This window comes from Parasteatoda tepidariorum, chromosome 4, assembly GCF_982258835.1.
Source record: "Parasteatoda tepidariorum strain Cologne lab strain chromosome 4, Ptep-v5.0, whole genome shotgun sequence".
Taxonomy (NCBI): Eukaryota; Metazoa; Arthropoda; class Arachnida; order Araneae; family Theridiidae; genus Parasteatoda; species Parasteatoda tepidariorum.
The window spans coordinates 69,076,649-69,100,328 of record NC_141758.1 but is presented as its reverse complement, the minus strand read 5'-3'; the positions used below and the strand labels follow the sequence as shown (position 1 = coordinate 69,100,328).

At 28.4% G+C, this 23,680-nt stretch overlaps 2 protein-coding genes across 2 annotated transcripts in view; both read right to left on the bottom strand.

Annotated features, from left to right (window-relative positions):
* RpS27 (ribosomal protein S27) overlaps positions 1 to 23,680 on the bottom strand; it is a 324,227-nt gene that overhangs the window by 30,161 nt on the left and 270,386 nt on the right. The gene's annotated exons all lie outside the window — the stretch shown is intronic.
* mRpS28 (mitochondrial ribosomal protein S28) lies at positions 3,082 to 5,495 on the bottom strand. The gene is made up of 2 exons (XM_016074887.4): positions 4,872 to 5,495; positions 3,082 to 3,332 (listed from the first exon to the last, which is right to left on the bottom strand). The coding sequence occupies exons 1-2, from the start codon at positions 5,255 to 5,257 to the stop codon at positions 3,176 to 3,178; spliced, it is 543 nt and encodes a 180-aa protein (XP_015930373.1). The 5' UTR covers positions 5,258 to 5,495; the 3' UTR covers positions 3,082 to 3,175.

The window sequence follows — 23,680 nt, the reverse complement described above, 5'->3', positions numbered from 1 at the left end:
AACAGAAATTTTTAAAAGTAATAATACAATAATTAATTAAAAGTAATACACAAAAAAAGTAATAAAATACAACAAAAATTTACAAAAAATTTTATACAATTGGTAGACAGTCGCTCAGGTAAAAAATATTACGCTTAAAATTCTTAATTAATTTTTAAATTTAATGAATAAAAGGGAGATGGAAATTGTGAGGTGATGAAGCTTTGGGTTTCATGACTGGTCTGGGGACCCACATGAAATTATGTAATTAGTGAATAATCCCCAAGTCAAGTTCAAAGATTATGGTACTGATCTATACATAGAATATTGCGAGAAGGCCATTAGCTTGCTAGTGACGAAGACTATGGCGCGTTACCCACGATGAAATTAACAATAGAAATAAAATTTTCTATCACTATTAGGGGGGGGAAAAATCACAATGTTTTGTTGGCCCACGTAATCAGCGAAAATTCGTGAGATTCTTTGGTTCTATTTCAGAGGGTGGAAAATGAAGCCTGAAATTGAGAATCTCATGCAAAATGCAGCAAAGTGGCATAAAAGAGATCAAAAATACTTTCCCACTGAATCCAGCTCAGTATACGCATATAAGGACCCGCAAGTATTTTATGAAACATGTAAAACGAATGGAGTTTTCATACGGTACGGCAAAATAGATTGGGGTTGAATTACTTGAATCGAATAATGTGAATAACGTCTTTTTGCACAATTCGTGGGGGAAATGAAAAATCTCATTTTGGAAAAAGGAAAATTAAGCACTTTTTAAAAAAACGCAATGAAAAAAGCACCTTTAAGGGCTTTTAAAAAACGAAAATAAACACCATTAAGCACTTTTTAAAAATGCTACTCTTCCTGTTATATTATGAGATATTTTACACAAAAATCTCAATTATCATGAAGATGAACTATTTTGAACTGCCAAAAAATTATATTAGGTAACCAAAATGGTCTTAATTAAGCTAAAATTATATAACGAATCCCTCATACACATCTTAATTCAACTGTTATTTCACTAATAATACAAGTAATCTACCACAAAAAGTCTGAGAATTTTAAGCAGGGTTGGACAAGCAATAAGACATAAAAATATGATTGCAACCAAGGCCATGTGTAAATTTAAAACAAAAAGAATGCTGAAATACTTATGCATAGTTCTAAAACATGTTTAATAGTAATTTATTCCATTTCTAGCATTATTAATAAAATACTTTTTGGAATTTTGTTGAATAGTGAAGCCAGGATAACAAACAAGTTCCAATTTAAACAACTAGTGAGAACAACATCTCAACTTAATGTATGAGCAGTGCACCTGTACAAAATTAGAGCCCCATCCACAAGATGTTCAAGGCCAGGGGCCTCTAATAACTTGTTTCCTTCTTTAAAAAAAACGAGATGAAAAGGGAAGAAAAATAACTCATTAGAAAACAACACTTAACTTTTATATGATATTTTTTAGCATTTTAAAGACACGGAATTAGCTAATATTTTTTTCTCTTCCAATTAAGAAATTATAAACAGAATAAATTTGTATTCTACAATGGATTTTGTACAGAAATTATGTTAATCAAGTTACTGAATAATAAAACCAATAAACGTTTATAAACAATAGGAAAATGTCATTCTCCTAAAGCAGGGATGGCGAACCAATGGCACGCGTGCCATTTATGGCACGTGACGCAATATTTTGGGCACGCCACCGATCACAAAGTTCACTATGAAGCATATTAACAATTAATTTAAAATTCACAAAAAAATACACAATTAATGCCAAAAAAGCAATTAATAACCATAAAAAACAAGCTAGCAATAAATAACTAGCAAAAATGAATTAACAGTTCTGCTTAAACTAACATCTTATTACCCTAACATAAGTTATTTGTCATCTAATCTGCAACAACAGAAGTCACACTGCTTTAACACGTTCACGCCGGGAAAAGTGAAAATACTGGTACAGGAAAAGAGAAAATACTGGTAGAACTATTTCAATATTAGATAATATTCGAGAGGAGTTAATCTATTCTCAACATTAACAATTCACTGTAAGGAAATTTATAACGGCGAGGAAGCAATTCAATATAAAAATTGCACCCGTTAAAAACAATTGGTAGTTATGGATTTTTATTATTCCCGGAAAAAAACTAAAAAATGAAATTTATTGTTACCAGTTTTTACTCCGGTGCGCTGCCAAGGTGAGACAATCTAGCGTGACCCACCGGTGGGTCACCCCGGCGTGAACGTGTTAAGTTGAATTACGCGTATAACTGAGACATTGCAAAATGTCTTTTTTTCTTTCGTAGTAAATAAAGAGTTTTGAAGTTGATAGTATTTAGTATTATTATTTACCCAATAATCACGAAGTAAAAACTATTTGTCGGCACGTGTGTGACCTCATTAAAAAAATTTTTAGAAAAAATGGCACGTTGGTGCATAATGGTTCGCCACCCCTGTCCTAAAGGCTCCATTCTCTCAGTCTGATTTAATTTTTAAGTCACTATGTAACAGTTTAAATACAATGAAAGATTAAACATTAACAACTCATTTAATTTCATATTGTTGCTGAACAATATTTCATATTTTCTCTTTTGTCTCCCGGGTGGATACTAGAATAATCCACCCCGTGGCACTTTTTTTAAATCAAGACAAGCAAGTTTTTGAAATTTTGCCAAACTAGGTTTCCAGAATATATTTCGGGGAGATTATTTTGAACGTCTGATCACACCACCAAAATTCTTAAACCTGATTGGTTATTTGATATGTATACCTGCGTGTAAGTTTGATTTCGTTAGAAAAGAGGTAAAAGGGTTTATTTTGTCACCTTTTATGCTTCTGATCTCATGCTGTAAGAATCATAATTATTCTAACCATTAATGTTAACCTTTATTTAATTTATTACCGATATTATAAAAAATTTTTATACGGTTGAAAATGGCGAGTGAGTTTAAGGCAATGTGAACATAAATTACAACTCTAATTTCAAACAAAAATTTTAAAAAAATAATTTTTCCCCCCAAAAAAATATTACATAATAGCAAACAAAAATTCAGAAAACATTTAATGATAAAAAAAAATGTATATAAATACATATGCTATTTTTCTCTTTTATTCACACCTCCATCATACTACAATTGATGTACTACATCTCAGAAATACTCAAGAATAAAAACAATAATATTTATTACTACTTAACAGGTATTGTATTAACTGGTGTTTTTACAATATCAATTAAGGACCCACACGCTTCTAATAAAGTCAAATCTTCTGAGGCTCCAAGAAATCTTGCACTCAATTCCGTTTCATTAATACGAAGTTTTACTTCAGCACCTCTCACATAGAGCCTAAAAAAATATAAAATAATAACAATTACAATGATTTTTGAGATTATGAAAAACACTGCCACACTACCAACATCAAAACAGAACAATTAAACAGCATATCCAATTAATGAAAGTTCATACTGAATTTGAACAATAAGTCTACTTTTTGAATAATAAGTATATTTTATTTTTTCAGGGGGGGGGGAGGAAGGGGAGAAGTATTCAATAAATATTGATATTAGTTTAGTAACAAGCAATATTATAGTAAAGTAGTTTTTTACAAATTTTTAACAGAAAACTTTATTCAATTAAAAAATATTATCTTTTTTTTTTTTTTACATACATAACAAAACCATTCATTACTGGTTTTAATCTAAATTATTGAATTCAATTAGTTTTAAATATAATTGTTTTGCAAGCTACTTTCAATTATCTTTAAAAAGAAATACCAAACCTAGAGGTAGTATTAAATTTATTGAGATTATAATATTAATTTCTTTATGATGAAGTTTTACGTTAGCACCTCTATCATAGAGTTTAGAAAATAATAAAATAATAATTACTATAATTTTTGAAATAAAGAAAAATACAATTACCTTCTATTACACTGAACATTACCTTCTATAGCATTCAAACTGAACAATTACATAGCATATTCAATTAATGAAGGATTGAATTTGAACAATTAGTTTTCTTTTGAGAAAAGTATTTGAAAAATATTAATATTTGTCATAGTAACAATCAATATAGTAAACTCATTTTTTACAAATTTTTAGCAGAAAAATTGATTTAATGAAACAAAAACACTTTTTTACATACATAAGAAAATTAGTTTTAACCTAAATTGTATCATTAAATTAATTTTAAGTATAATCTTTTCTCAAGCTAATTTCAATTGTCTTAGAAAAAACACCCAAATTATATAGTTAAAATTCCAAAACCTTTAAGCACCAGTACAAGATAACGAAAAATTTAAATCAGATTATTAAAAGCTTTTCTAGTAAATTTTTAAGCCACAATTAAAACAATGGTCATTTATGAATATATTTCAAATTTAATGGAGCAATTAATTTATAATATATGTAGTAAAATATAATAAGGGGTTACTTCTATATTGATACCTGTTTGTGCCGACAACAATCGCCAAAGTGATTTGCAATATTTAAAATATATAATGTGTGTGTATATATATGTATAAATAAATTTGCCCTGGATGGCTATGAGTTACAAACTTCAAGTTGGTCACTTTCTTTGTTGTTTCTGCTTTTGGAGTGGTTTAAAATAGAAAATTAGTTTTCTCACAAAAATTCATTAATTTAGTTTTATTAAATAAGACAAATTGTGCGAAACTTCAATTAAAATATTATCAGTGCATTTTGTAAATATTTCATACAATTTGCTTAACTGAACTTTAAATTGATATTCTTCCCTCTTTCTAACACTGCAAAATATTTTTTTAACAAATTATGTATTTTCATGCGAATCTCGCCTCCAAAAAAGTCACCCAGTTCTAGATTCATTGCTGATCTGCAAACGCAATAAAATTTACAATATACTCACTCAGCATTTCTTTTCGGTCTACGACAAACACAGTGAAACTTTCCACCAAAGTCTATATACAAGTCAGTATTAACTACTTGAAATATTTTGCCGATAACCACTTTTCCTCGGGGATCGCCCATTTGAACGAATTCTGAATGTCTCAAAAGATGGAGAAAACTTTTCGGCTCTACATCCGACGTCTCCACAGAGACATTATCAGATTTTTCTAATTGTCTAAATTTACCTAAGGCTTTTGCAAGTCCAGCTATTTTTATTTCATCTTCTGAGCCTTCCTTTTCATGTTTAGTATTGTCAGTTGAGTCAGACTGTTTCCGAGTCTGAAAAATACGCACATTCGAGGCATAGTTTTGGAATGAACTTAAACATCTCAATCGCATCAACATATTTGTATTTTATCTAATTTCCAACTTATAGTATCAACAAAAAATATATCAAATATGAAATATTAAAATGAAATTATTAAAACATAAATGCAGCTTCCACTCTTTTAGTAGAATTGCTTGATTGCTTCAATAAAATAACACTTTCAAATTAGCAAAAATATTTTATTTATTTGTGTTTGAGTTTGTAAGGGCGACGAGTATTTAAATTCTAAATAAAGCTATAAGCGTCCATTTTAACAATTACTAAGGGAGCAATCTCACTGCATCCGCTGATTGCATTTACTTGCAAACACAGTGTGGATGCTTCCTTAGTTAATTATTGTCAGCCGTTTCAACAGCAGAGGGCAGTACTATGAATATGTTGTCACAATCGAATTTTTCTGTTATCTTTCCAAAATATTTCAGAATTTTTAAATGTTACAATTTTTTGAAATACACTTTTCGTTAGAAAACATTTATTATCGCATTCGTATAATAATATTAATATACGAATAAGGAATAGTTTTAATTAAATACCAAATGAATGAAAAGTTACCAAATATGAAAAGTTACCAAATATGAAAAGTTACCAAATATGAAAAGTTACCAAATATGAAATTAAACAATATTAAGTTTCCGATCAAATTAAATATTACGAATACAAGCATTTAATTTTATTATAGGAACAAACTTGAGAAATATGTTTGTCTGGTATGATAACAGATTAGTATGATATTTTTTACAATTTTTTTAGACTTTTAACATATCGTAATCAGTTTTTTTTTTTTCTTCTCTCCTTTTTTCATTATAACCAATTCTTTTTGAAGGAACATGAATAAAATATTTTAACATTGCGATGAAAGAACATATAGCATTAATTATGTTTGTACAATTTTATAATAAGGATAAGAATATAAAGATACTATTATAATAAGGATATTAATATACGAATAAGGATCGAATATTAAGGATATATTAATATATGAAGAATAATATATATAAGAAATATAAGGATAAAATATATTTTAAATATATGGTTACGTTAAATACGAATAAGGATCAAATAATAAGGATATTAGTAAATGAATAAAGAATAATTAAGAATATTATGATAAATAAAGATATTAATTGTTTTTTCTGTTAATTCATCTAAATAAGTGTTTTAGTAAAAACATACTATTTCAGAAACTTGAAATAGTTCCTGCTTTGAAAACGCATTCTGTTCAACACAATTAAAAATTAATTAACAAATAATTATGTCGCTTAGCTACTTTTTATATTAGCAATAACCTATTTATTACGATTCTAATTCACCAATTTAAACATTTGCTGTTACGGCGTAATTCACTGCATCAAACAAAACTTTCGTGACGATTGTCATAGTGACGCGCCGCTATTAAGAAATATCAAATAAAAAAGCTATCAGCAATTAATTAAAGTAGGCAATTAGTTAAAGTACTTTTTCCCTCAAACGTCCGAACTTGTATTTGATTTAAAATGTAACACATAAATAAATTGGGGTCATCAGTTTATAAATTGACACGTTCATCCATTTATAAACTGATCTGCCCATCGAATAATACACAGCTTAGCTTTCTTTCTTCCATCACCTTTTTGTTCTTTATTCACTCTCTATATCAAGAATCACGCATAAAGAAAAGGTTTATGTCAGTGATGCAAACCCATAATAAGTAAACATTCAAATAAATAAACAGATGTAGAATAAGCTAATTAAGTAAACGTGTGAAGAAATAAAATCTTGTGTGACAAACTTTCCTCTTTCCCCCACTCCAGTACCTCTGGCGGTAAACCAAGACAGTCTGCAAGGAACCGCCGTAAAATACGGACTTTTAATTCGAACCCTTAACCCCCTCTTCCAAATTCTTGTATTTCCTTTTTATTCTTATTTTATTTTGTATTAGTGTTGTCTTTTTAATAAATAAATATTTAAAGTTAATTTCATTATTTATGTGAATTGGTAAAAATACAAATAAACCCAGACCTCCCCTACAACTGTCTAAAAATACTGAAATAAATAATAATAGTAAAGTTCAAAGGTTCATAAAAATAAGGGGAAATATTAAAATGTAAGGCATGAAATGGTAATACTAAAGAAAAGAGTTGCTCCAGCTTAATAGTTAAAATATACATAAGCTAATATAGAAAAATCAGGATTTATCATTACTTATTTATTTATTTATTTACTTATTTATTTTAATGTTTCTAAGAGAATTCTTCTGTTGCCCGCTTCGCTCATCATCAATTCAAGTAATGCAGCAGTCTAAAGGCCTTGAGCTAAATATACTTGTCTTACCCACTTTATTTTAAATATGACCTTGGTATTTCCTGGTGTATGATTTCAAATTAAAATATTCCAGGCAACTAATAATTATGAAAACCACATTAAATACAAAGGAATTCCCGATTTAAATATCAGAAGAATACTTATTTTCATCAAAGATTCTTTCAGGCTGAATATTTTCTCAATTGGCTTTAATTTTATCATTTAACTTATGAAGATGAAACTATTCCTATTAATGTATCATAAAATTAAATTTAAAGTTTCAGCTCAAAATTCAATTCAGTTATAATGTTGAAATAATGAAAATAATATATTCAAATTTTAGATTTTGACATTTATTGCATCGGAGAATACCAAACTTTTTACAATTTGCAATGAAAAAAATTTGATATTTGATTATTATGAAGTTAAAAAATAAATAATGATTACAAGTTTATTTCTTATTTTATATATTATTATTAATTTTATTTATTTATTCATTTATTTATTTTCTTTTCTAAACTTTGTTTAGTTGAAGGATATTTATGATTGCAAAGGAATTTTGCATTACGCAATTAAAATAGCAAACTGAGAGAAAAAGTACAAATTGCTTTAACTGCATTTATTAATTAGCGTATCTTGTTTGTGTGCCTCAAATCATGAACATTGTATCTTAGAAGGTAAAAGCACCAAGCGCAATAAAATATCTTATTACTGATAAAAAAAATTATTTACGATTTTGAAGAGCTGTATTCGAATATATTATATATTTTGTAAACTTATGAATGGCTTTTAAAAACTGCTTTATGTTATTAGTCCGTCAACATGAACTTACTCCTTCGTGGTTCTCCATTGGTCTTCACCTGAACAAGTTTACCCCTTCGCGGCTCAACATTGATTCATAAAATGAGTTCTGCAGGTTTGTTCTGAATCCTGATCATAAATATTTTAAGCGCAAATTGGATGTTAGAAATCATGCACGAACTCACAAGCTGTGGCCAGTTAATCTACCTACACAAATTCACCGCATCGTGATTCTACAGTTATCCCCTTGCACGAACTAACCTTTTTTACGATTAAATAGTTAAAAGGTGCAATCGGCTATGCTGTGCCAAATACATAATGCTAATTGATGAATACATGTTGTTCAGCAATTAGGTTTCTTAGGCTCGTTACCCAGATAATTACCAAAGATCGAAAAAAAACAGTCAATCTTTATAATTTGAGAAGGAATACATATTTCAAGCTGGAGGCTATTCTGTCTGAAACGTGTTATTTTGTCTTACTGTTGTTACCCCTAATTACCCCGATAATTATAAAGCATCAAATTTAAATTGTTTTAGACTTCCTTTCTTAACAAATAAGGAACTCTTTATCCAAAATCCCATCTTCATAAGTATGATATTTAGCATTACTGTCAATTGGAGTAATTATGCCTAATTACTAATCCCTAATTATCCCTAATTATCCCTAAATATCAAAATAAATTTTTTTTTCTGATACTGTATCAGAAAAAGACGTATTCAAAATTTGAGATTTCTATCTTTGTGGGAAACATTTATTTATCATAACTTTCAATCGGGGATAATCCCTAATTACTCTGTTAATTTCAAAATTTCGAAATGAAATAATTACGAAACATCGAAAATATCGATTTTTTTAAAAAGTTTTTCTTAAATCTGATAATGAACACGTGGTTCATTTTTTTTTAATTCCTCTTTTATCCAGTTTTTTTTTATTTAATTTGGTTTGTTTTAATTCTATTTGGTTGACTGGAAATACATAGAAAATATATCCATTTAATGAGAATTTTACCCTTAATATAAAGCAGTAAAAAATTTAAGAAAAACAAAAAACATCGAGAAATGAGATTATCCTGAAAGAAGTTACAAGTATAATACAATCCCTAGATCTATATGTCTTTTTTAAAATGAAAATAATAATACATCGTTTCGATGGAAGAAAGGGTGCTTTGCCATTTAACGATACCAAGTATGAAAAAAAGAAATCGCTTTTAAAGTTTTCTATTTGTGATTAACCAGTTTTCTTAAAAAACGTACAGAGACATGCACATGATCAAGAATTCTTTTACGAAAACTGGATATATATCTACATAGTTTTCAAAAGTTTCTTTTTTTTTCTCAAATAGACAATTATTACATACGTTCATAAAAGAGTGAATAAAACGTGCTTAGTATCTCCAATTACAGTGTATATATCATATAACTAATTCAATAAAAATGGATGAAAATTTTTAAAAAGGATTAAATATTTAATTCAAATATATATATAAAAAAAATGAAAAAAAAGAATCGAACAATAATTTTAAAATAATGAGTAAAAAGAGAGCAGGTTGGCCATCAAGCTCTGAATAAGCGATTGAACATTTCTTGTTGACATATGTTTGTTTTCACAACAATGCTTGGTTAAGGCAATGCCAACAATCGTCTTGATATGCAGGATAAAATTGTTGCTTCTTTTTTTAATTAAGGGGAACCCGGTGGGGGGGAGGCTATTTAGGAACTATTCAATGGTGTCAAAAGAAATGATATTTTTGAAATAGGCGTTTTAAAGTTTATTCACATATAAAAAATTAAAAAAAGAAATCAACCTTAAAATCCCTAGATAAAAATGTGACTTAAAGCTTTTACGTTAGATTAGGTGCAATTAACTTGTTAGACTGTGGTCGGAATAGGATGTATATATGACCGATTTTTCTAAAAAATTTTAAATTTTGTTTCATTTATTTATTTGACAGCATTGGTGCGAAAAATATAACATTAATGGACGCATTTTCTAAACTATTTGAATTATAACATTCTGTGAATATAAATAAAAGAAAAATGCAAGGTACTTCCTTCAGGTTACAACATTTTTAACGCGAAATTGGTCCAAGGTTTACGCGTTTTTTTGCTTAATTTTTCTTTTTCGTTTCGTAGTGCTAAATTAATTCTCAAATCGAAATTATTACACAATAAATTATCAAGTAGATAGAATGAAACTGATGCATTTATATACAAACAATATCTATAATAATATAATTATTTTTGTCGCTAAACATAGTAGCAATTATCTAAATCATAAAAGAAATTCGCATGATTATGCAGGCAGAATAATAATTTACATCATGTAATTTCAAAGAAAATTTAGTTTTAAGGAAGGACTTCAGCTATTTCAAAATATCTTTTTTAAATTTTTGTATTCTAACTATTGTCAATTTTGTCAGAAAATTTCTTTAAATTTGTTTTTTATTATGCATTTTTTTGACACAGATGTTGGTGGTGATTTTTATTATGATATCTATTCCATTATTATTAATTGCATTGATTTTATCCTCATTACATATTACCTATTATCGTTATCTTTGTGCTTGTTTTAATTATCATCATTACTAAATATTTTTTACCAAAATGTTAGCGTATTCCTTTATTTACTTGTTTTTATCCAATTTTTTTTTAAGCTTAAATTAGTTGAAATTTTAATTTAAGTTAAGTTGAAATGTTAAGAAAATTTCAAAAAGATAATGAAATAAAACTAAATATATTGCTTGATTTTGATTTTTTTTTTCTTAAAAAAAGTCTATATATTTTTACTAAGAGCTTGATAAAAAATAAATAACAAATTCATACTTAGAGCTTAGCTTTTAGTTCAAAACATTATTCAAAATTTCAAAGAACTCTAGAATTAACTTTTTTTATTATGTATGTTAGCGTAAAGAATTTTTCTCAAAATGAAAGTTCTTTAGAAAATGCATTTAAATTACAAAAAAATTCTGAAATGTAAAAAAATTCTGAAATGTAAAAAAATTCTGAGAACAAATAAAAATTAATAGTTTGAAAATTTATTTCTGAAAATGAGTTTTATTTGTCTTAAAAATATAAGTCATTCAAATGAAAAAAAAAGGTCCAAATACTCAAAGCGAAACAAAAGTATTTTAGTTTCGTTTTCTGGTATTTACTTCCAGTTTCGGTTTTGTCAGCCAGCATACGAAAAAACTACTATTACCTTATTTCTAAAAATCAGAGATCAACAATTAAAGGGGTTTTTAATATTTATGAACTAAAGTTCAAATATGGATAATAATAATGATAAAAAAATTGAGTAATTGCTAATTACTTCTTTCAGAAATATTAGTGTATTGTTGCTTTTTAATTGCCGAAATTAATCTTTTAGGTCTAATTAAAAAATTTTAGTCTTATCTGTGATATTTAATGGAATTGAATCGAATATAATTCTTTGTTATTAATTAGTTTTATTAAATTATTATTTCAATTTTATTCAATTGTTAATTATAATTTCAATTTTATTTTATTATTATTAGTTTATTCTTCTTATTATTATTGCTAATTATTTCTTGAAGTATTAGTGTGTTGTTGCTTTTTAGTTATAGAAATTTATCTTTTTCGTCTCAAATGAGAATTCTTGGATTCATCTGTGATATTTAGAGTAATTGAATCGAATACATTTTTCGCATTTTTTTTAATTAGACACTTCAAGTTCTTTTAAATTTTTATTAACTTGTTTAAGTATAAAAAAACCTTAAAAATAGTTTGATAATTTAGTTACAGCTACTTGAAAAGTTTTAGGGCGAGTGAAAATTCTAATTTTCATTTTTTAGGAACTTCTATTTATGCACATTTCTCATATTGCGTTTGTACTTACTCACAAATAAAGAGATTCATACTCAAAACTAACTTTTTTTGCAACACAAAAAAAGTTATGTTTTTAGAAATTACAACTACTGAAGCGAAACCTACCCCCACTGACTAGGCAAATCTGTTCCAATAATGTCACGATGTCAGAATGATAAACGACTGATGTTCCACCCCTCACGAAATCGCCAAGGACCGCCAACACAGAATCCATTCTTCCGATGTTTGTTAGTGGAAAGAAAAAGATGGCAATTGAAATGGAATTGAGGGAAAAGAGAGAATGAAATATTTGGATCCAACCCTACGTCATTAACCGACAATAGAAAACATTGGCGGAATGGACTGAAGATAAATGTCTATAACTCAATTTCATTTCCGTTTAAATCCTCGTTTGTGGTGGGCGGGAATAGGCTAATTGGCACAAAAGATACTTCGCATGAAGAATGGGTGTTGGGGAGAGTGGTAGAAATTGGTAGCAACTCCTGCATTTTAAATGCATTATGACTATTTTCTATGACTATGGCCATGACTATTTTATGAATTTTCAAATGAAAATCATTTCTGCTGAATCATATTCGCAGCTTAGTAACAAGCAGAATGTGTTGTTTTTGTGTAACAGCCATTTGCAAGTAAAATTAATCATATAATTTTTCATTTAGACTTTTTAGTTCATTTATAAGTTTACTTTCTATTTTGGAAGTTCTTTTAGAAATTTTCAGTGCCATCTGTTATTTACATATTTAGACATTACTTCACTGCCCCCTCTGGAGAGGCATCTTAGAGAAGAGGCATCTCAGAGGATCCCAAATATCTCCTCTAAGCATACAGTAGACAACCGAACATACTCCGCTCTATATTCTTTGCAACCTTGGAGAAAGTTCCAAACCATATTTTTATTTATGTTTATTAAAGTAACACAATTCAAAAGCGAACAAGAAGAAATTACAAACAGACTCAAAGTGCCGAAAATAAACAAATAATTTAAAATTTAAAAAATGCTGAAACTATTTCATTTTTTTTCTTTCCTTTTACATATCCTCTTTCTCCTCCTGCATTATTAACATAAATAAAAAAAAATGTGACTTCTTTGGTTTCTTAGATTAATGTATTAAAATTCAATATACTTATTGTTCTCTCTCTTTCACCTTCCATTTTGATTTTTTTTTATTTATCAACATGACTTTTACGGGAGATTTATACCAGATCACTGATGTGATGTTAGCAAACATCGATGTCCAAAAGGAAATAAAGAGTCACAACATAAAAAAAGAAAATAACCGAAATTTAACAAAACAAAGTATGAATACCAAGGAACAAGCAAAAAAAGCGAATAATAGAATTGTCTTCATATTGTACAAAATTGAACTAAATTCATTAAACAATTTTAGTTCAGATTAATAATTATTAAACAGTAAATAAATATTTGATATTTCTTCCGAATTATTCTGAGATTCGATTGTTGTACAGGTTTCAATAACTCTTTTAATACCGCTAGTCAAAATCGTTAATGCGAAGTAAGGTTTATATTTGAAGGAAAAAATAATAATTTATTAAAAAGAGGTTGGCAAAACATTAAATGATATCAAATAATAATGTTAACTTGAAAGTTTCATCATCATCATATATATATACATATCGAACAATATTTTTATAAGAAGTAAGTCAAACTTTCGGTGTTTCGCTTACATAGTGCCCTACTAACAATCTTTTTCTTTTTTTTTCCTTTTAAAGAAGTCTGTTTCAAATATTGATTAGCATCAAATGTGAATTTAAAATATACTTACTAAATATAATCGATTCTTTTAAATTTTAAAAGCCTTGATTTAACATATTTTGATAAAAAAATATATAAGAATTTGTAAATGTTCTTTAAATTTTCCCGTTAATGAATAATCAATCAACATAGAGAGATTTCAGCATTCAAATTATATTTATTTTTTCCGATTCAAAGGAGAGAAAAATATTTTTGCGAAGTATCAAGAAAAATGTACATCCAGGAAAGACTTTCTGAATATCACTTACCCATTTTTATACCACAAAATTACAAAAATTTCCTCGTCGCAAACAGTAGAAAAATTTCTGGCAATCCTGTTCTCTTGATTTGAACTTACTATTTAGATGAAAACTATTTTTAATTATTTCGGAAATCGAAACACATAAAAATATAAGTGAAAATGAACCAAAATAATATTTGGTCTGAGTTGTCCTCAGTTTACTTCATTGTTGTGTTGAGGCGCGATGTGACTTTTGCAATCATAATGAAAACCTTTTATTTATGTTTCCGAAAGATTTCATAAACATTGCAAATATATATTAGTGACTTTTAAATGTTATAGCTCAGAAAATATCACCCAATCGTGAATGATATAGTGAAGAAAATATCGGTCTATTATGCATAGAAAATTTTTATTTAATTTCGTTTCTCCTAAGAAATTACCGTTAATAATACACTAAAAACTGTATTCATCACATCACATCAAAGGCCTTACACACGGATTGCTGAGGGCTCGACCAAATTTTTTTACAAAAAATGCATTGTTGATAAATAAAGTTTATTAGAAGAAAATTACAGAAAATGTCTTTATCTCTATATAAAAACTAGAAATTTGTGTAAAGGGTCTTCAAATATTCTGCAAAATATGAAAGTAAGGCTTTTAGATGAACAGTCCCACAATAAATTTTGTCTTAGGGCTTTTATTTAGCTTTGTTCACCTTACACTTCTATGTGACGAATCCTAGAACCGGAATTCAAACTCCGGTTTCCAAAACATATGAAAGCGGGTACCTCACTTTTAAGTTGTCAATAAATAATTACGGTATCTAACAATGATAATGTGTTCTTATTGTGACATGCAAGAAAAATAAGTCAGAAAATAAATCCGCGTAATAATCAAAAAGTTAGCTTCTGGGTCATATACAGTGTAGAAGATAAAGTAACGTTAAAGCTTTCGTAAAATAGTAGCACCGAAACGTTGTATTTAACTCCGTATATTTAAAACCGTCTCATTTATGTGTCTAAAAGAAGTTTTAAACAATGCTAGCACTTTTTATTCACTTTAAAATGTTTTGCTGTAAAAAATCATCTTCTATATCAGATAAAAATTACTCTATTTTAAAACAAAAACTAGAAAAAAAGCTATATAAAAAATTTCAATTCACTAATAATGTTTATCCTATAACACTATGGATTTCTTAACATCATGTTCTTCTACGCGAAAAAAAGGGTTTCAAATTCAGGTCTCTGTGATATATGACTACAAACTTTTAACATATAAGCTATCTAATGTATTTCTTAAAATTATCATCTGATCTAAAATTATTTACCAATGGATATTACAAGTAGAAATTTATTTTCATATGTTTACCAAAATTATACTTGTAAGTTAGAAGGTGTAAAGAAAAAAATTATTTAAAATATTTTTGTTTAATAGAAAGGAGTATTTTAATTTGGAGCATATAAAAAACACGCGTTTGTTCACATTTTTCAGCGTAGTATCAATAATCCCGAATTCACTCAGAATATCAGCAAGAAATATTTTTTATTATTTTATTAGGTTTAGGCTGAATAATAATAGTTTATTGCGTTTTATTATTTTTAAATGCATGGAAAAAAATTCCTTTAGAATTTGTCGCTCAAATTTGTCCTTCGTTATTAAGATTTATACTTTGTAGCATAGGATAATAGCAAGAAAAAGTACTCATTCATTTTTCATGATTTTAGGAAAAATTAAGATCGAATTTTAAAATCTTTGTAAAAAATATATAGCCTAATTTGTTTAATGCTGTTTGAAATTACAAATGTTGGCTTAACATTTGCTTGATAAACAACGCTTCGAAGCACAGCGTACTCACATTAAATGATGAATTGGCGACTTTGATTGATTTAAGATATTCTTTATTAAAATCCATATTTATGAAAACTAATTTTCGACTAAACCAAAACAAAACTTTCTCACGTGTGATCAAATGAGAATTATAGGATAGAAAATATTTAATATGCAAAAATATTATACAATTAATTGATTATAATTAAAATAGAAAGTTCTAAACACTATTAACCAAAGAATATTATTGGATAAACTTATTGATTGCGTGTTTAAAAAATAATGGGGCAGCAGATGTTCTCTTTTTCTGCTCTATGAACTATTTATCTTAGTATTCTACAAAAAATGCGATAATATAAGGAACGGAACTAGCTCTGATATTAGCTATTTCATATCTGAATTAAATTACGATATTATTATTCATAATTCACAGTTTAAAAGCGTTGAGAAAATCATTACGGTCTATAATATTAGTTCAATCTACTACGATATCAAATTTCCGGTATTAGATTTATGGATATTAGCATATTTTGGATGAAGCTTAATCAATAAATTGCATTAACAATTTTAAGTATTTTTCTTTACTTAAAAAATTCCAACATTGAAAATTATTTAGTTCAAAATATTTACCACGAAAAATGTAACTGAAATGATTTACTTCGTGGATGTTGCATCTATGTACGCGTTACGTTCAGAATACAGAAATAACATACAGTATAATAATTTTTCCTTTTGTGTTCGTGCTTTTGTTCTACTATTTCTAAAAATGAGGAAAACCATTCGACAAGTAGTTTCAAAGGTTTCAAACTGTAATTTGACCTAGAATTATATGAAATTAAGCAACGAGTTCTTTACACGTTAAGGAATGCTGTTTAACAGAATATATTTGAAATTTTCATACTTACTAAATCTGCCACTGTAAACAATAATAAAAAAAAATAAGCTGAACAAAAACGTTCTTAATGAAAAGGCTTTTAACTCTCTCATTCTTGAATTTTTCATTTGAGTTATAAAAAATATTTACGTACGCTACAAACATAGTTAGCATCTGAGGACTGTTGCTGTCTAAGTGAGAGCATACGCTTTTGCTCTATATTTCATCAATATAACTTAAATCATATAAAAACTGAATTATCAGACTTCATTTATAAGGTATAAGGAGATATAAAATAACAGCAACCTTTACAGTGATGTAATATACCCTCCAAAATATATAAACAAAATATTAGATTTTCACTTCTTTCTGGAATCTTAACTATATTGAATGACCTGGTGTGGTTTCTAAGAACTGTTTGGAGTTTACAAATGAGGACTACATGTATATTACAGCACAAATGCGAATCTGAATAACGTTATGAAGCAAAAATGTACATGTCCTCGTATGAAGCCCATGTGCATGAGAGGCTTAAAATCGGAATTTATAATTTGAATTTGTAATTTTTCTACCATTATTTTAAACATTTCACTTAACAAACAAGTGTCGCCGAAAGATTTCTTATTGACATATTTGTTACCTTCACCTTTATCCGTTATCGTTAACGCTACGCTCAGTGTTTATCAAACTCTATATTTTTTCACAAGATAATGTTTGTCTTGAACTAAAATTTCCTTATAAATGTATAACATTTACCAAATTTCCATTGAAAATTTTAGTTTCTCACATTTTACCTTCAGGTAGACTCATGTAAAAAGCATTATGCACTAGTTTTGCATCAGGTTATTTATTTATTTGATGATTTATTTTTGGCAAGTACAACTTACAGTGATAGTCGATTAAAAAATAGTAACATTATATATGAAGTAACATTGTATGTGAGCATCTAGCTTCTACTTAAATGATATTGCCATTATCGTGATTGTATGGTTTATGATAAACAAATTAGTAGAACTGTGATGTAGTTCGCCGCTGTTGGGATATATGCTCTTTTTGTTTAAGCATCTTATTTTTTTTCCCTACTGTCCTAGCTCTTTTAAAAAAATATACTCACTTGCTATTTATTTAATTCGAGACAATTTGAATCTTTATTGAAAATAGCGTAGTAGAAAGTGTTAGTAATTCGGTGTGAAAAAAAATATCTTTCAAAGTCCAAACAAAGTGCCTTTAAAAAATCTGCCTCGAAATTACACTTTTTTACTAATTAAACTGTTATTGTTTATTGATTACACTAGAGGAAAAAGATTTCTTCTGTTGAGAAGTTTTTTTTTAAACAAATTCTAAATATTTTCTCATCGTTGATTTCAAATCTGTAATTAGTTCATAACAGGGAAGCTGCCAAGCTGCATACTATGACATTTTCGGACATATGTTCCTATGCAATTTCAATCTTGATGATGTGCCTTAGCTCCCCTGGTAGTTTATTGCAAGATTTATACGACTCGCCGTTCTATATAACGTTTTTAAACTTGCATATTTGGACAAAAAACAGGATAAAAATGTCATTAAAGAAAATCTGTAGCTTTGAGAGAGAAGCCGATTGCACAGTTGAAATCAGTGATGCAAAAGTATTTATGATCTGTTAAAAAATATCATGCAACAGAAATCAGAGAAAAATTGTTCTCCAGTGTTATCAATAAAGAATAACAGTTTAATTAGTCAAAGAATGTAAATTCGATCGAGACAGGTTTTTGAATGCTCATTGCTTGGACTTTGAGATTATTTTTTTTAAACGAATTACCGGCACTAGAAAGTTTTTCAGAAGCATACTAATTTAGTTTTGAATGTGATTTTTATATTTCCCGAAATTTTGAGGATATAGTGTTATTAGACAGCACGATAAATTTCAAAAAAGGTAGAAGAAAATAGGTTCAAGAAAAATAGCGCTTAGTAATATTGAGAAATTCTTTGAATTTTTTTTTAATACTTTAGAGGAATTAAATGACGTGATTTGTGATTTTGAGTAAGTACTGCGCTTTTCTCAGTATTTAGAGTCTTCAAAATCTAATTTTATTATAATTTAAACTGAGAAAAACAAATTTGGATGGCACTAAAAGAATTCTTTTTACGTTAATCGTTGCATAAAAACGATACTTATCAAAAATCTAAAACCAGGAAACTACACACTGTTTAAGTATCAGACGAAAGCTGATGATTGTATTGACATAATTTTATTGCAAAACAGTAATACTGAATTTAAAATACCACACTCTTTATATCTCAAATTGTGATTGGGAGGTGGCCTTGTATGTTACGGAAATTCTTGACAAATAGAGTAAACATCAATCATCAGTTTACTTGTGAAAAAGGAAAAAAAAAAGCATATTTAGAATTTTCCACTCCACCCTTTTGACTGTTCGATAGGAAGAGGAAGGGCTTCTTAAAAGTAGGGCCTTCATTTAGAGGGGTTCCAAAGCCTAAAAATATCAGGAACCGCTAAGGAAGATATGAATGGTAAGATTATGTAGATAATGAATTATTAGTTCTATCTGAGCCACGATGGCTCAGGGTATAGAGTGCTCGCCTTCCAATGTGGTGAACCGGGTTCGAATCCGGGTGATGGCTGGTTGATGCGAATTCTGCATCCAGCTGGCATTGACCACAGTGCTGACGAGAAATATCCTCAGTGGCAGACAGATCATGGGTTAAAGTCCCTCTGCCGTCAAGCTAACTGTGGGAGGTTCTCTTGGTCTTCCTCTCCATGTAACGCAACGGGTTAGTTCCATCGAAAAGTCATCCATGAAGGCAAATTTCTAACAATAATTGATCCAGAAGTTCCCTTGTCTCCTGGATTGGGTTCAAAATTACAAGGCTATGGAGCTAAGCATTAGTAATCCTGATCCCCAAAAATTGGGTCTGCTGTTCAACGGCGGATATAAAATGAAATATTAATTCTACCTAAAGGATTATAATACAATTAAGGAGCATAAATTATAATAAATTAAAAAATTAAAAGAAAATTTAAAAAATGTATAAATTGAACTCCTATTGAATCACCTGTATAACTTCAATTTATGAGCTAGAAGCGTCTATTATTTTTGCAGCACCATATGATAAAAATATGCATGTCAATTACTCTAACCACAAATCAGTTTATTAAATTTCGAGGGATTTTTTCAGGTGCCAGCAACCTCAATGATCACAAATTGCGATCGACATCCTGATCAAAAGACTTTATGAATGAAAGACGGATGTCTCAATCAAACGCGTGATTGATTGGGTAATCTGTCTTTCCGATCCAAAGTGAAATCGCAAGAGGAAAACTTTCCGATCATTCCGTGGTTAAAATGACGTAACTAAAATAGCAGATGGAGTAAAATACACTAAAGGCCCGGACTTTTAAGAGTTTTTGTGTTCTTTTAAAAAGCCCCCTTTCTACTCGCTAAAGTTTTTTTTTTTAAAGCTCTTTTATATTAAATAAAAACTTATAACAAGTGTTACCCCCAGAGTTTGTGGGAGGGGGACATTTGTGGTTTGCCTAAATCGCTTTTATATCGGATCGTCACGTTAGGTGGGCAAATCGAGTCGTGAAAATTAATGGTTTTAAAATTGATTGTATTTAAATGGGTGCGACGCGTATAGCAGAGGAAAATGATCAAAATATTTAGTTTTCTTTTATTTATTATGAATGGAATTTTTGAATGGTATTCGATTTTGAAAACGAACAGCTATATATTTTTATAAATAAAAACAATTGAAGGGTTTGCGGCAATATAATGATTTCATATTGCCGATTATTTTATATCGTACATTTTCAAATTTTTCCGGTAAGTGCTTCTAGTGACAAACACCACGATTTTCATACAGTTATTAAAATGTTTCTGCGCTCTGTGTTGTGGTAACGTAAGGATAAGCCAATCTTTATAATTGCTAAGGATAACATTTTTGGTGGGGAAAAAAACATGGTTTTCATGAGAGCAGTACTGCGCTGTTATTTAATGGCAATATAACGATAAGCTGTATCTTTAAATTGCTAAGGATAAAGTTTTATGGGGGGATTACAATGATTTGCATACAGACAATAAATGTTTCTGAGTATTGTATTTTTGTCTAGAGGCAATATAGTGATAAATCAAGTCTTCAACTTATTCCAAAAAGTATTTTTGGTTGAAAAAAATGACATCACGGGTTTCATACATGAAATAAGATATTTCGGTGTATTGTGCTGTTATAAAATTAAAATTTATGAACTTTGTATAGTACATTACTTGAAATAATAATAAATAAAAATTTCATGTTAAAATGCTATCTTCGGAATATTAATAGTTCATATTACAGTTAATTAGTTAATCACCTGTATTAAGTTTTAATTCATGATTCCTAGCTATGCTAATTAATTAATTTCAATAATTAGTTAATTTCAACATAGTTTGGCCAAGTATTTGAAATATTTTGCATTTTTGCGTACTGATAATTATGGCATTATTTGTAATTAAAACATATTTTAGTTATATAAACTGAAAAGTTCAAAGTGAACAAGAGTTGTTTGCTAACTTTGATACAAAAGAACGAATAAAAGATATAAGATAACTATGTTGCTTGCATTAGCAACAGTAGGTAAGTCGGAACAGTAAGTTGGAATTTAACGAGTGCTTCACGTGTTTTCTATGCATTATTTTAATGATTTCAAAACGTGTTGCTGTTGTTGTTTTCTTCCTGCATCAATTCGCGATCGCAACGCTCGAGTACGCCGTCTAGCGGAAGCCTGTAAATATCAGACATTAATTTATCACGTTTTCATTTAGTTCCATCAAAATCATTGACTGAATCAGACGCCATTTTTTAGCAGCAAATAAGAAACAAAATTTCCCTAAGGAAAAGGCCGAAGAACTTGAAAAAAATCTCCAGAATATTAGTAAATCTTTCAGGAACAGAACACGCCAAGCATTTGAAGAAAAATTCCTCAATAATTTTTAATTTCTATTATCAACAAAAACTGCAACTGATGACTTCCGATTTCGGATACTGTTACAGATGTGTGTATTAAAGTAAAATGCATTTCTTCTGTCTTCAATTCATTACGAATTAAAGTAAAGTCAACATTGCTTTCGCCATTCCAGTGAATAAATATGAATTCAGAACATACAGAATTATAATAGTTATAGCATATTCTTCTTCGTTATAGAATAGTATATATTTCTGTATCCATATAATTCGGAAAACAACAATAAAAAATTATCCAAGTTACTTGAAATAGTGCCATTTGTGCTGATTCTTAATTAATTTTAATCGTTTTCTTGGTAAGTATTTTTTAGTTTTGAAAGAATAAGTTCAACTAGAATTCAGCTATTCTGTTTTTAGCTACATATTCAAATTCATATCAATTATAAAATTTTGCTGTGTAGGATGTTATCTAAAAGTAATGAAGGGATAAACTATGTATCTTTTATTTGAGAATAAAGTTTTCAAACAAGGAACTTATCATTTTGGAATTCTCCGGGAATTATAAATCAGGTAAGTGCAATGATTTTTACAATAAAAAATTTGCTTGCAAATATTTTTTTTTCATTTGATGATGGTTCTCTACAGAATGGTTTTTTACGTCTGATTAAGAACTATAAGAATAATAAAAAAAGAAACAATATGAAAGTTTTTATTTCAATGTAAAGAATTCTTAAAATCGTTTTTTTATCCTAAGAATTCTTTATTTTCCGTTTTTTAGTTTATAATTTTTTGATAAAAATTGTTCTCAAAATACTTTTTTTGAAAAATTAAATGGTATAACATTATGTGTTTATGTATACTTCTTGTATATTCCAATGTTTGAAGTATTCAGAAAAGTATGGAATAAAAATTTGATACTTACGTATTAACGCCACCGCAGCTACAGATTTGGCGGTTTTTAAATGCCGCCAATCTACACTTAAAATTTTTGCGACAATTCATAAAATAAAACACTTTATTTAAAATCAAAATAGTCAATCGGATTTCGGTGGAAAATGAGCCGATATAGAGTTTAGCATAGATTCAAAACAATTATATCGCCATATGAACTCTGATAAATAAGATTCCAAATGAAATAACATTTCCAAAACGTACGTTTACCAAGATAAAGTTTTATATTGTGGGAATTAGTACATTTTCGTTTTTTCGGTAAAATATTTTCCTCCTGAAAAAATAAAATTGCATCTTGTTTTGTTTTTTGGCAAATCCCAAAGACGAATTTTCGTAGCACTAAAAATGGCGACAAAAAAGAATTGTTTTTTTTTTGTTTTTGTTTCGTCAGCTTTCTTTATTTTACGTTTCTTAGTTTCTAAATAATGATTTTTATTGAAACTTGAAATTTTTTGATAAAAATTGTTGTCAAAAAACTTTGTTTACAAAATTAAAATTCATAAAATTATGAGGCTTATGTATACCCATACAGCACATTGACTTCGTTATGACATCCTAAAGTTGTCATCTTTAGGATTCTGTGACTTCCAGAGGAAGTCCTATATTTACCGCTAAATGTCCTACGGATGTCATCTGCGTGTTAGAATGTCCCACCTGCAGATATCTTAATGATGTCATAACTAGGACAGTTTCAGGATACCTTTAGAACGCTTTAGGATGGCATTAGGACATAATAAGACCTGTTTAGTAAGGATTGAGGTAACTTGTGGGATGCATGTTGGAAATGGTATGATAGTAATAGGAGGGTGTCTTATTTTGGAAATAAATTTTATCTTTGAAATTTTTATTAATTTTAGCAACTTAAATAAGGTTTTTCTTTTAAATTTACTGAATTAGAGGTCAGAAAAATGTTTTCTA

What these genes read in the sequence shown, in the direction of transcription:
- mRpS28 (XM_016074887.4), bottom strand. Translation starts at nt 5,257, where the DNA reads ATGTTGATGCGATTGAGATGTTTAAGTTCATTCCAAAACTATGCCTCG. An exon ending in AGACCGAAAAGAAATGCTGA is followed by an intron (nt 3,333 to 4,871) that starts GTGAGTATATTG and finishes ATATTTTTTTAG; the next exon opens with GCTCTATGTGAGAGGTGCTG.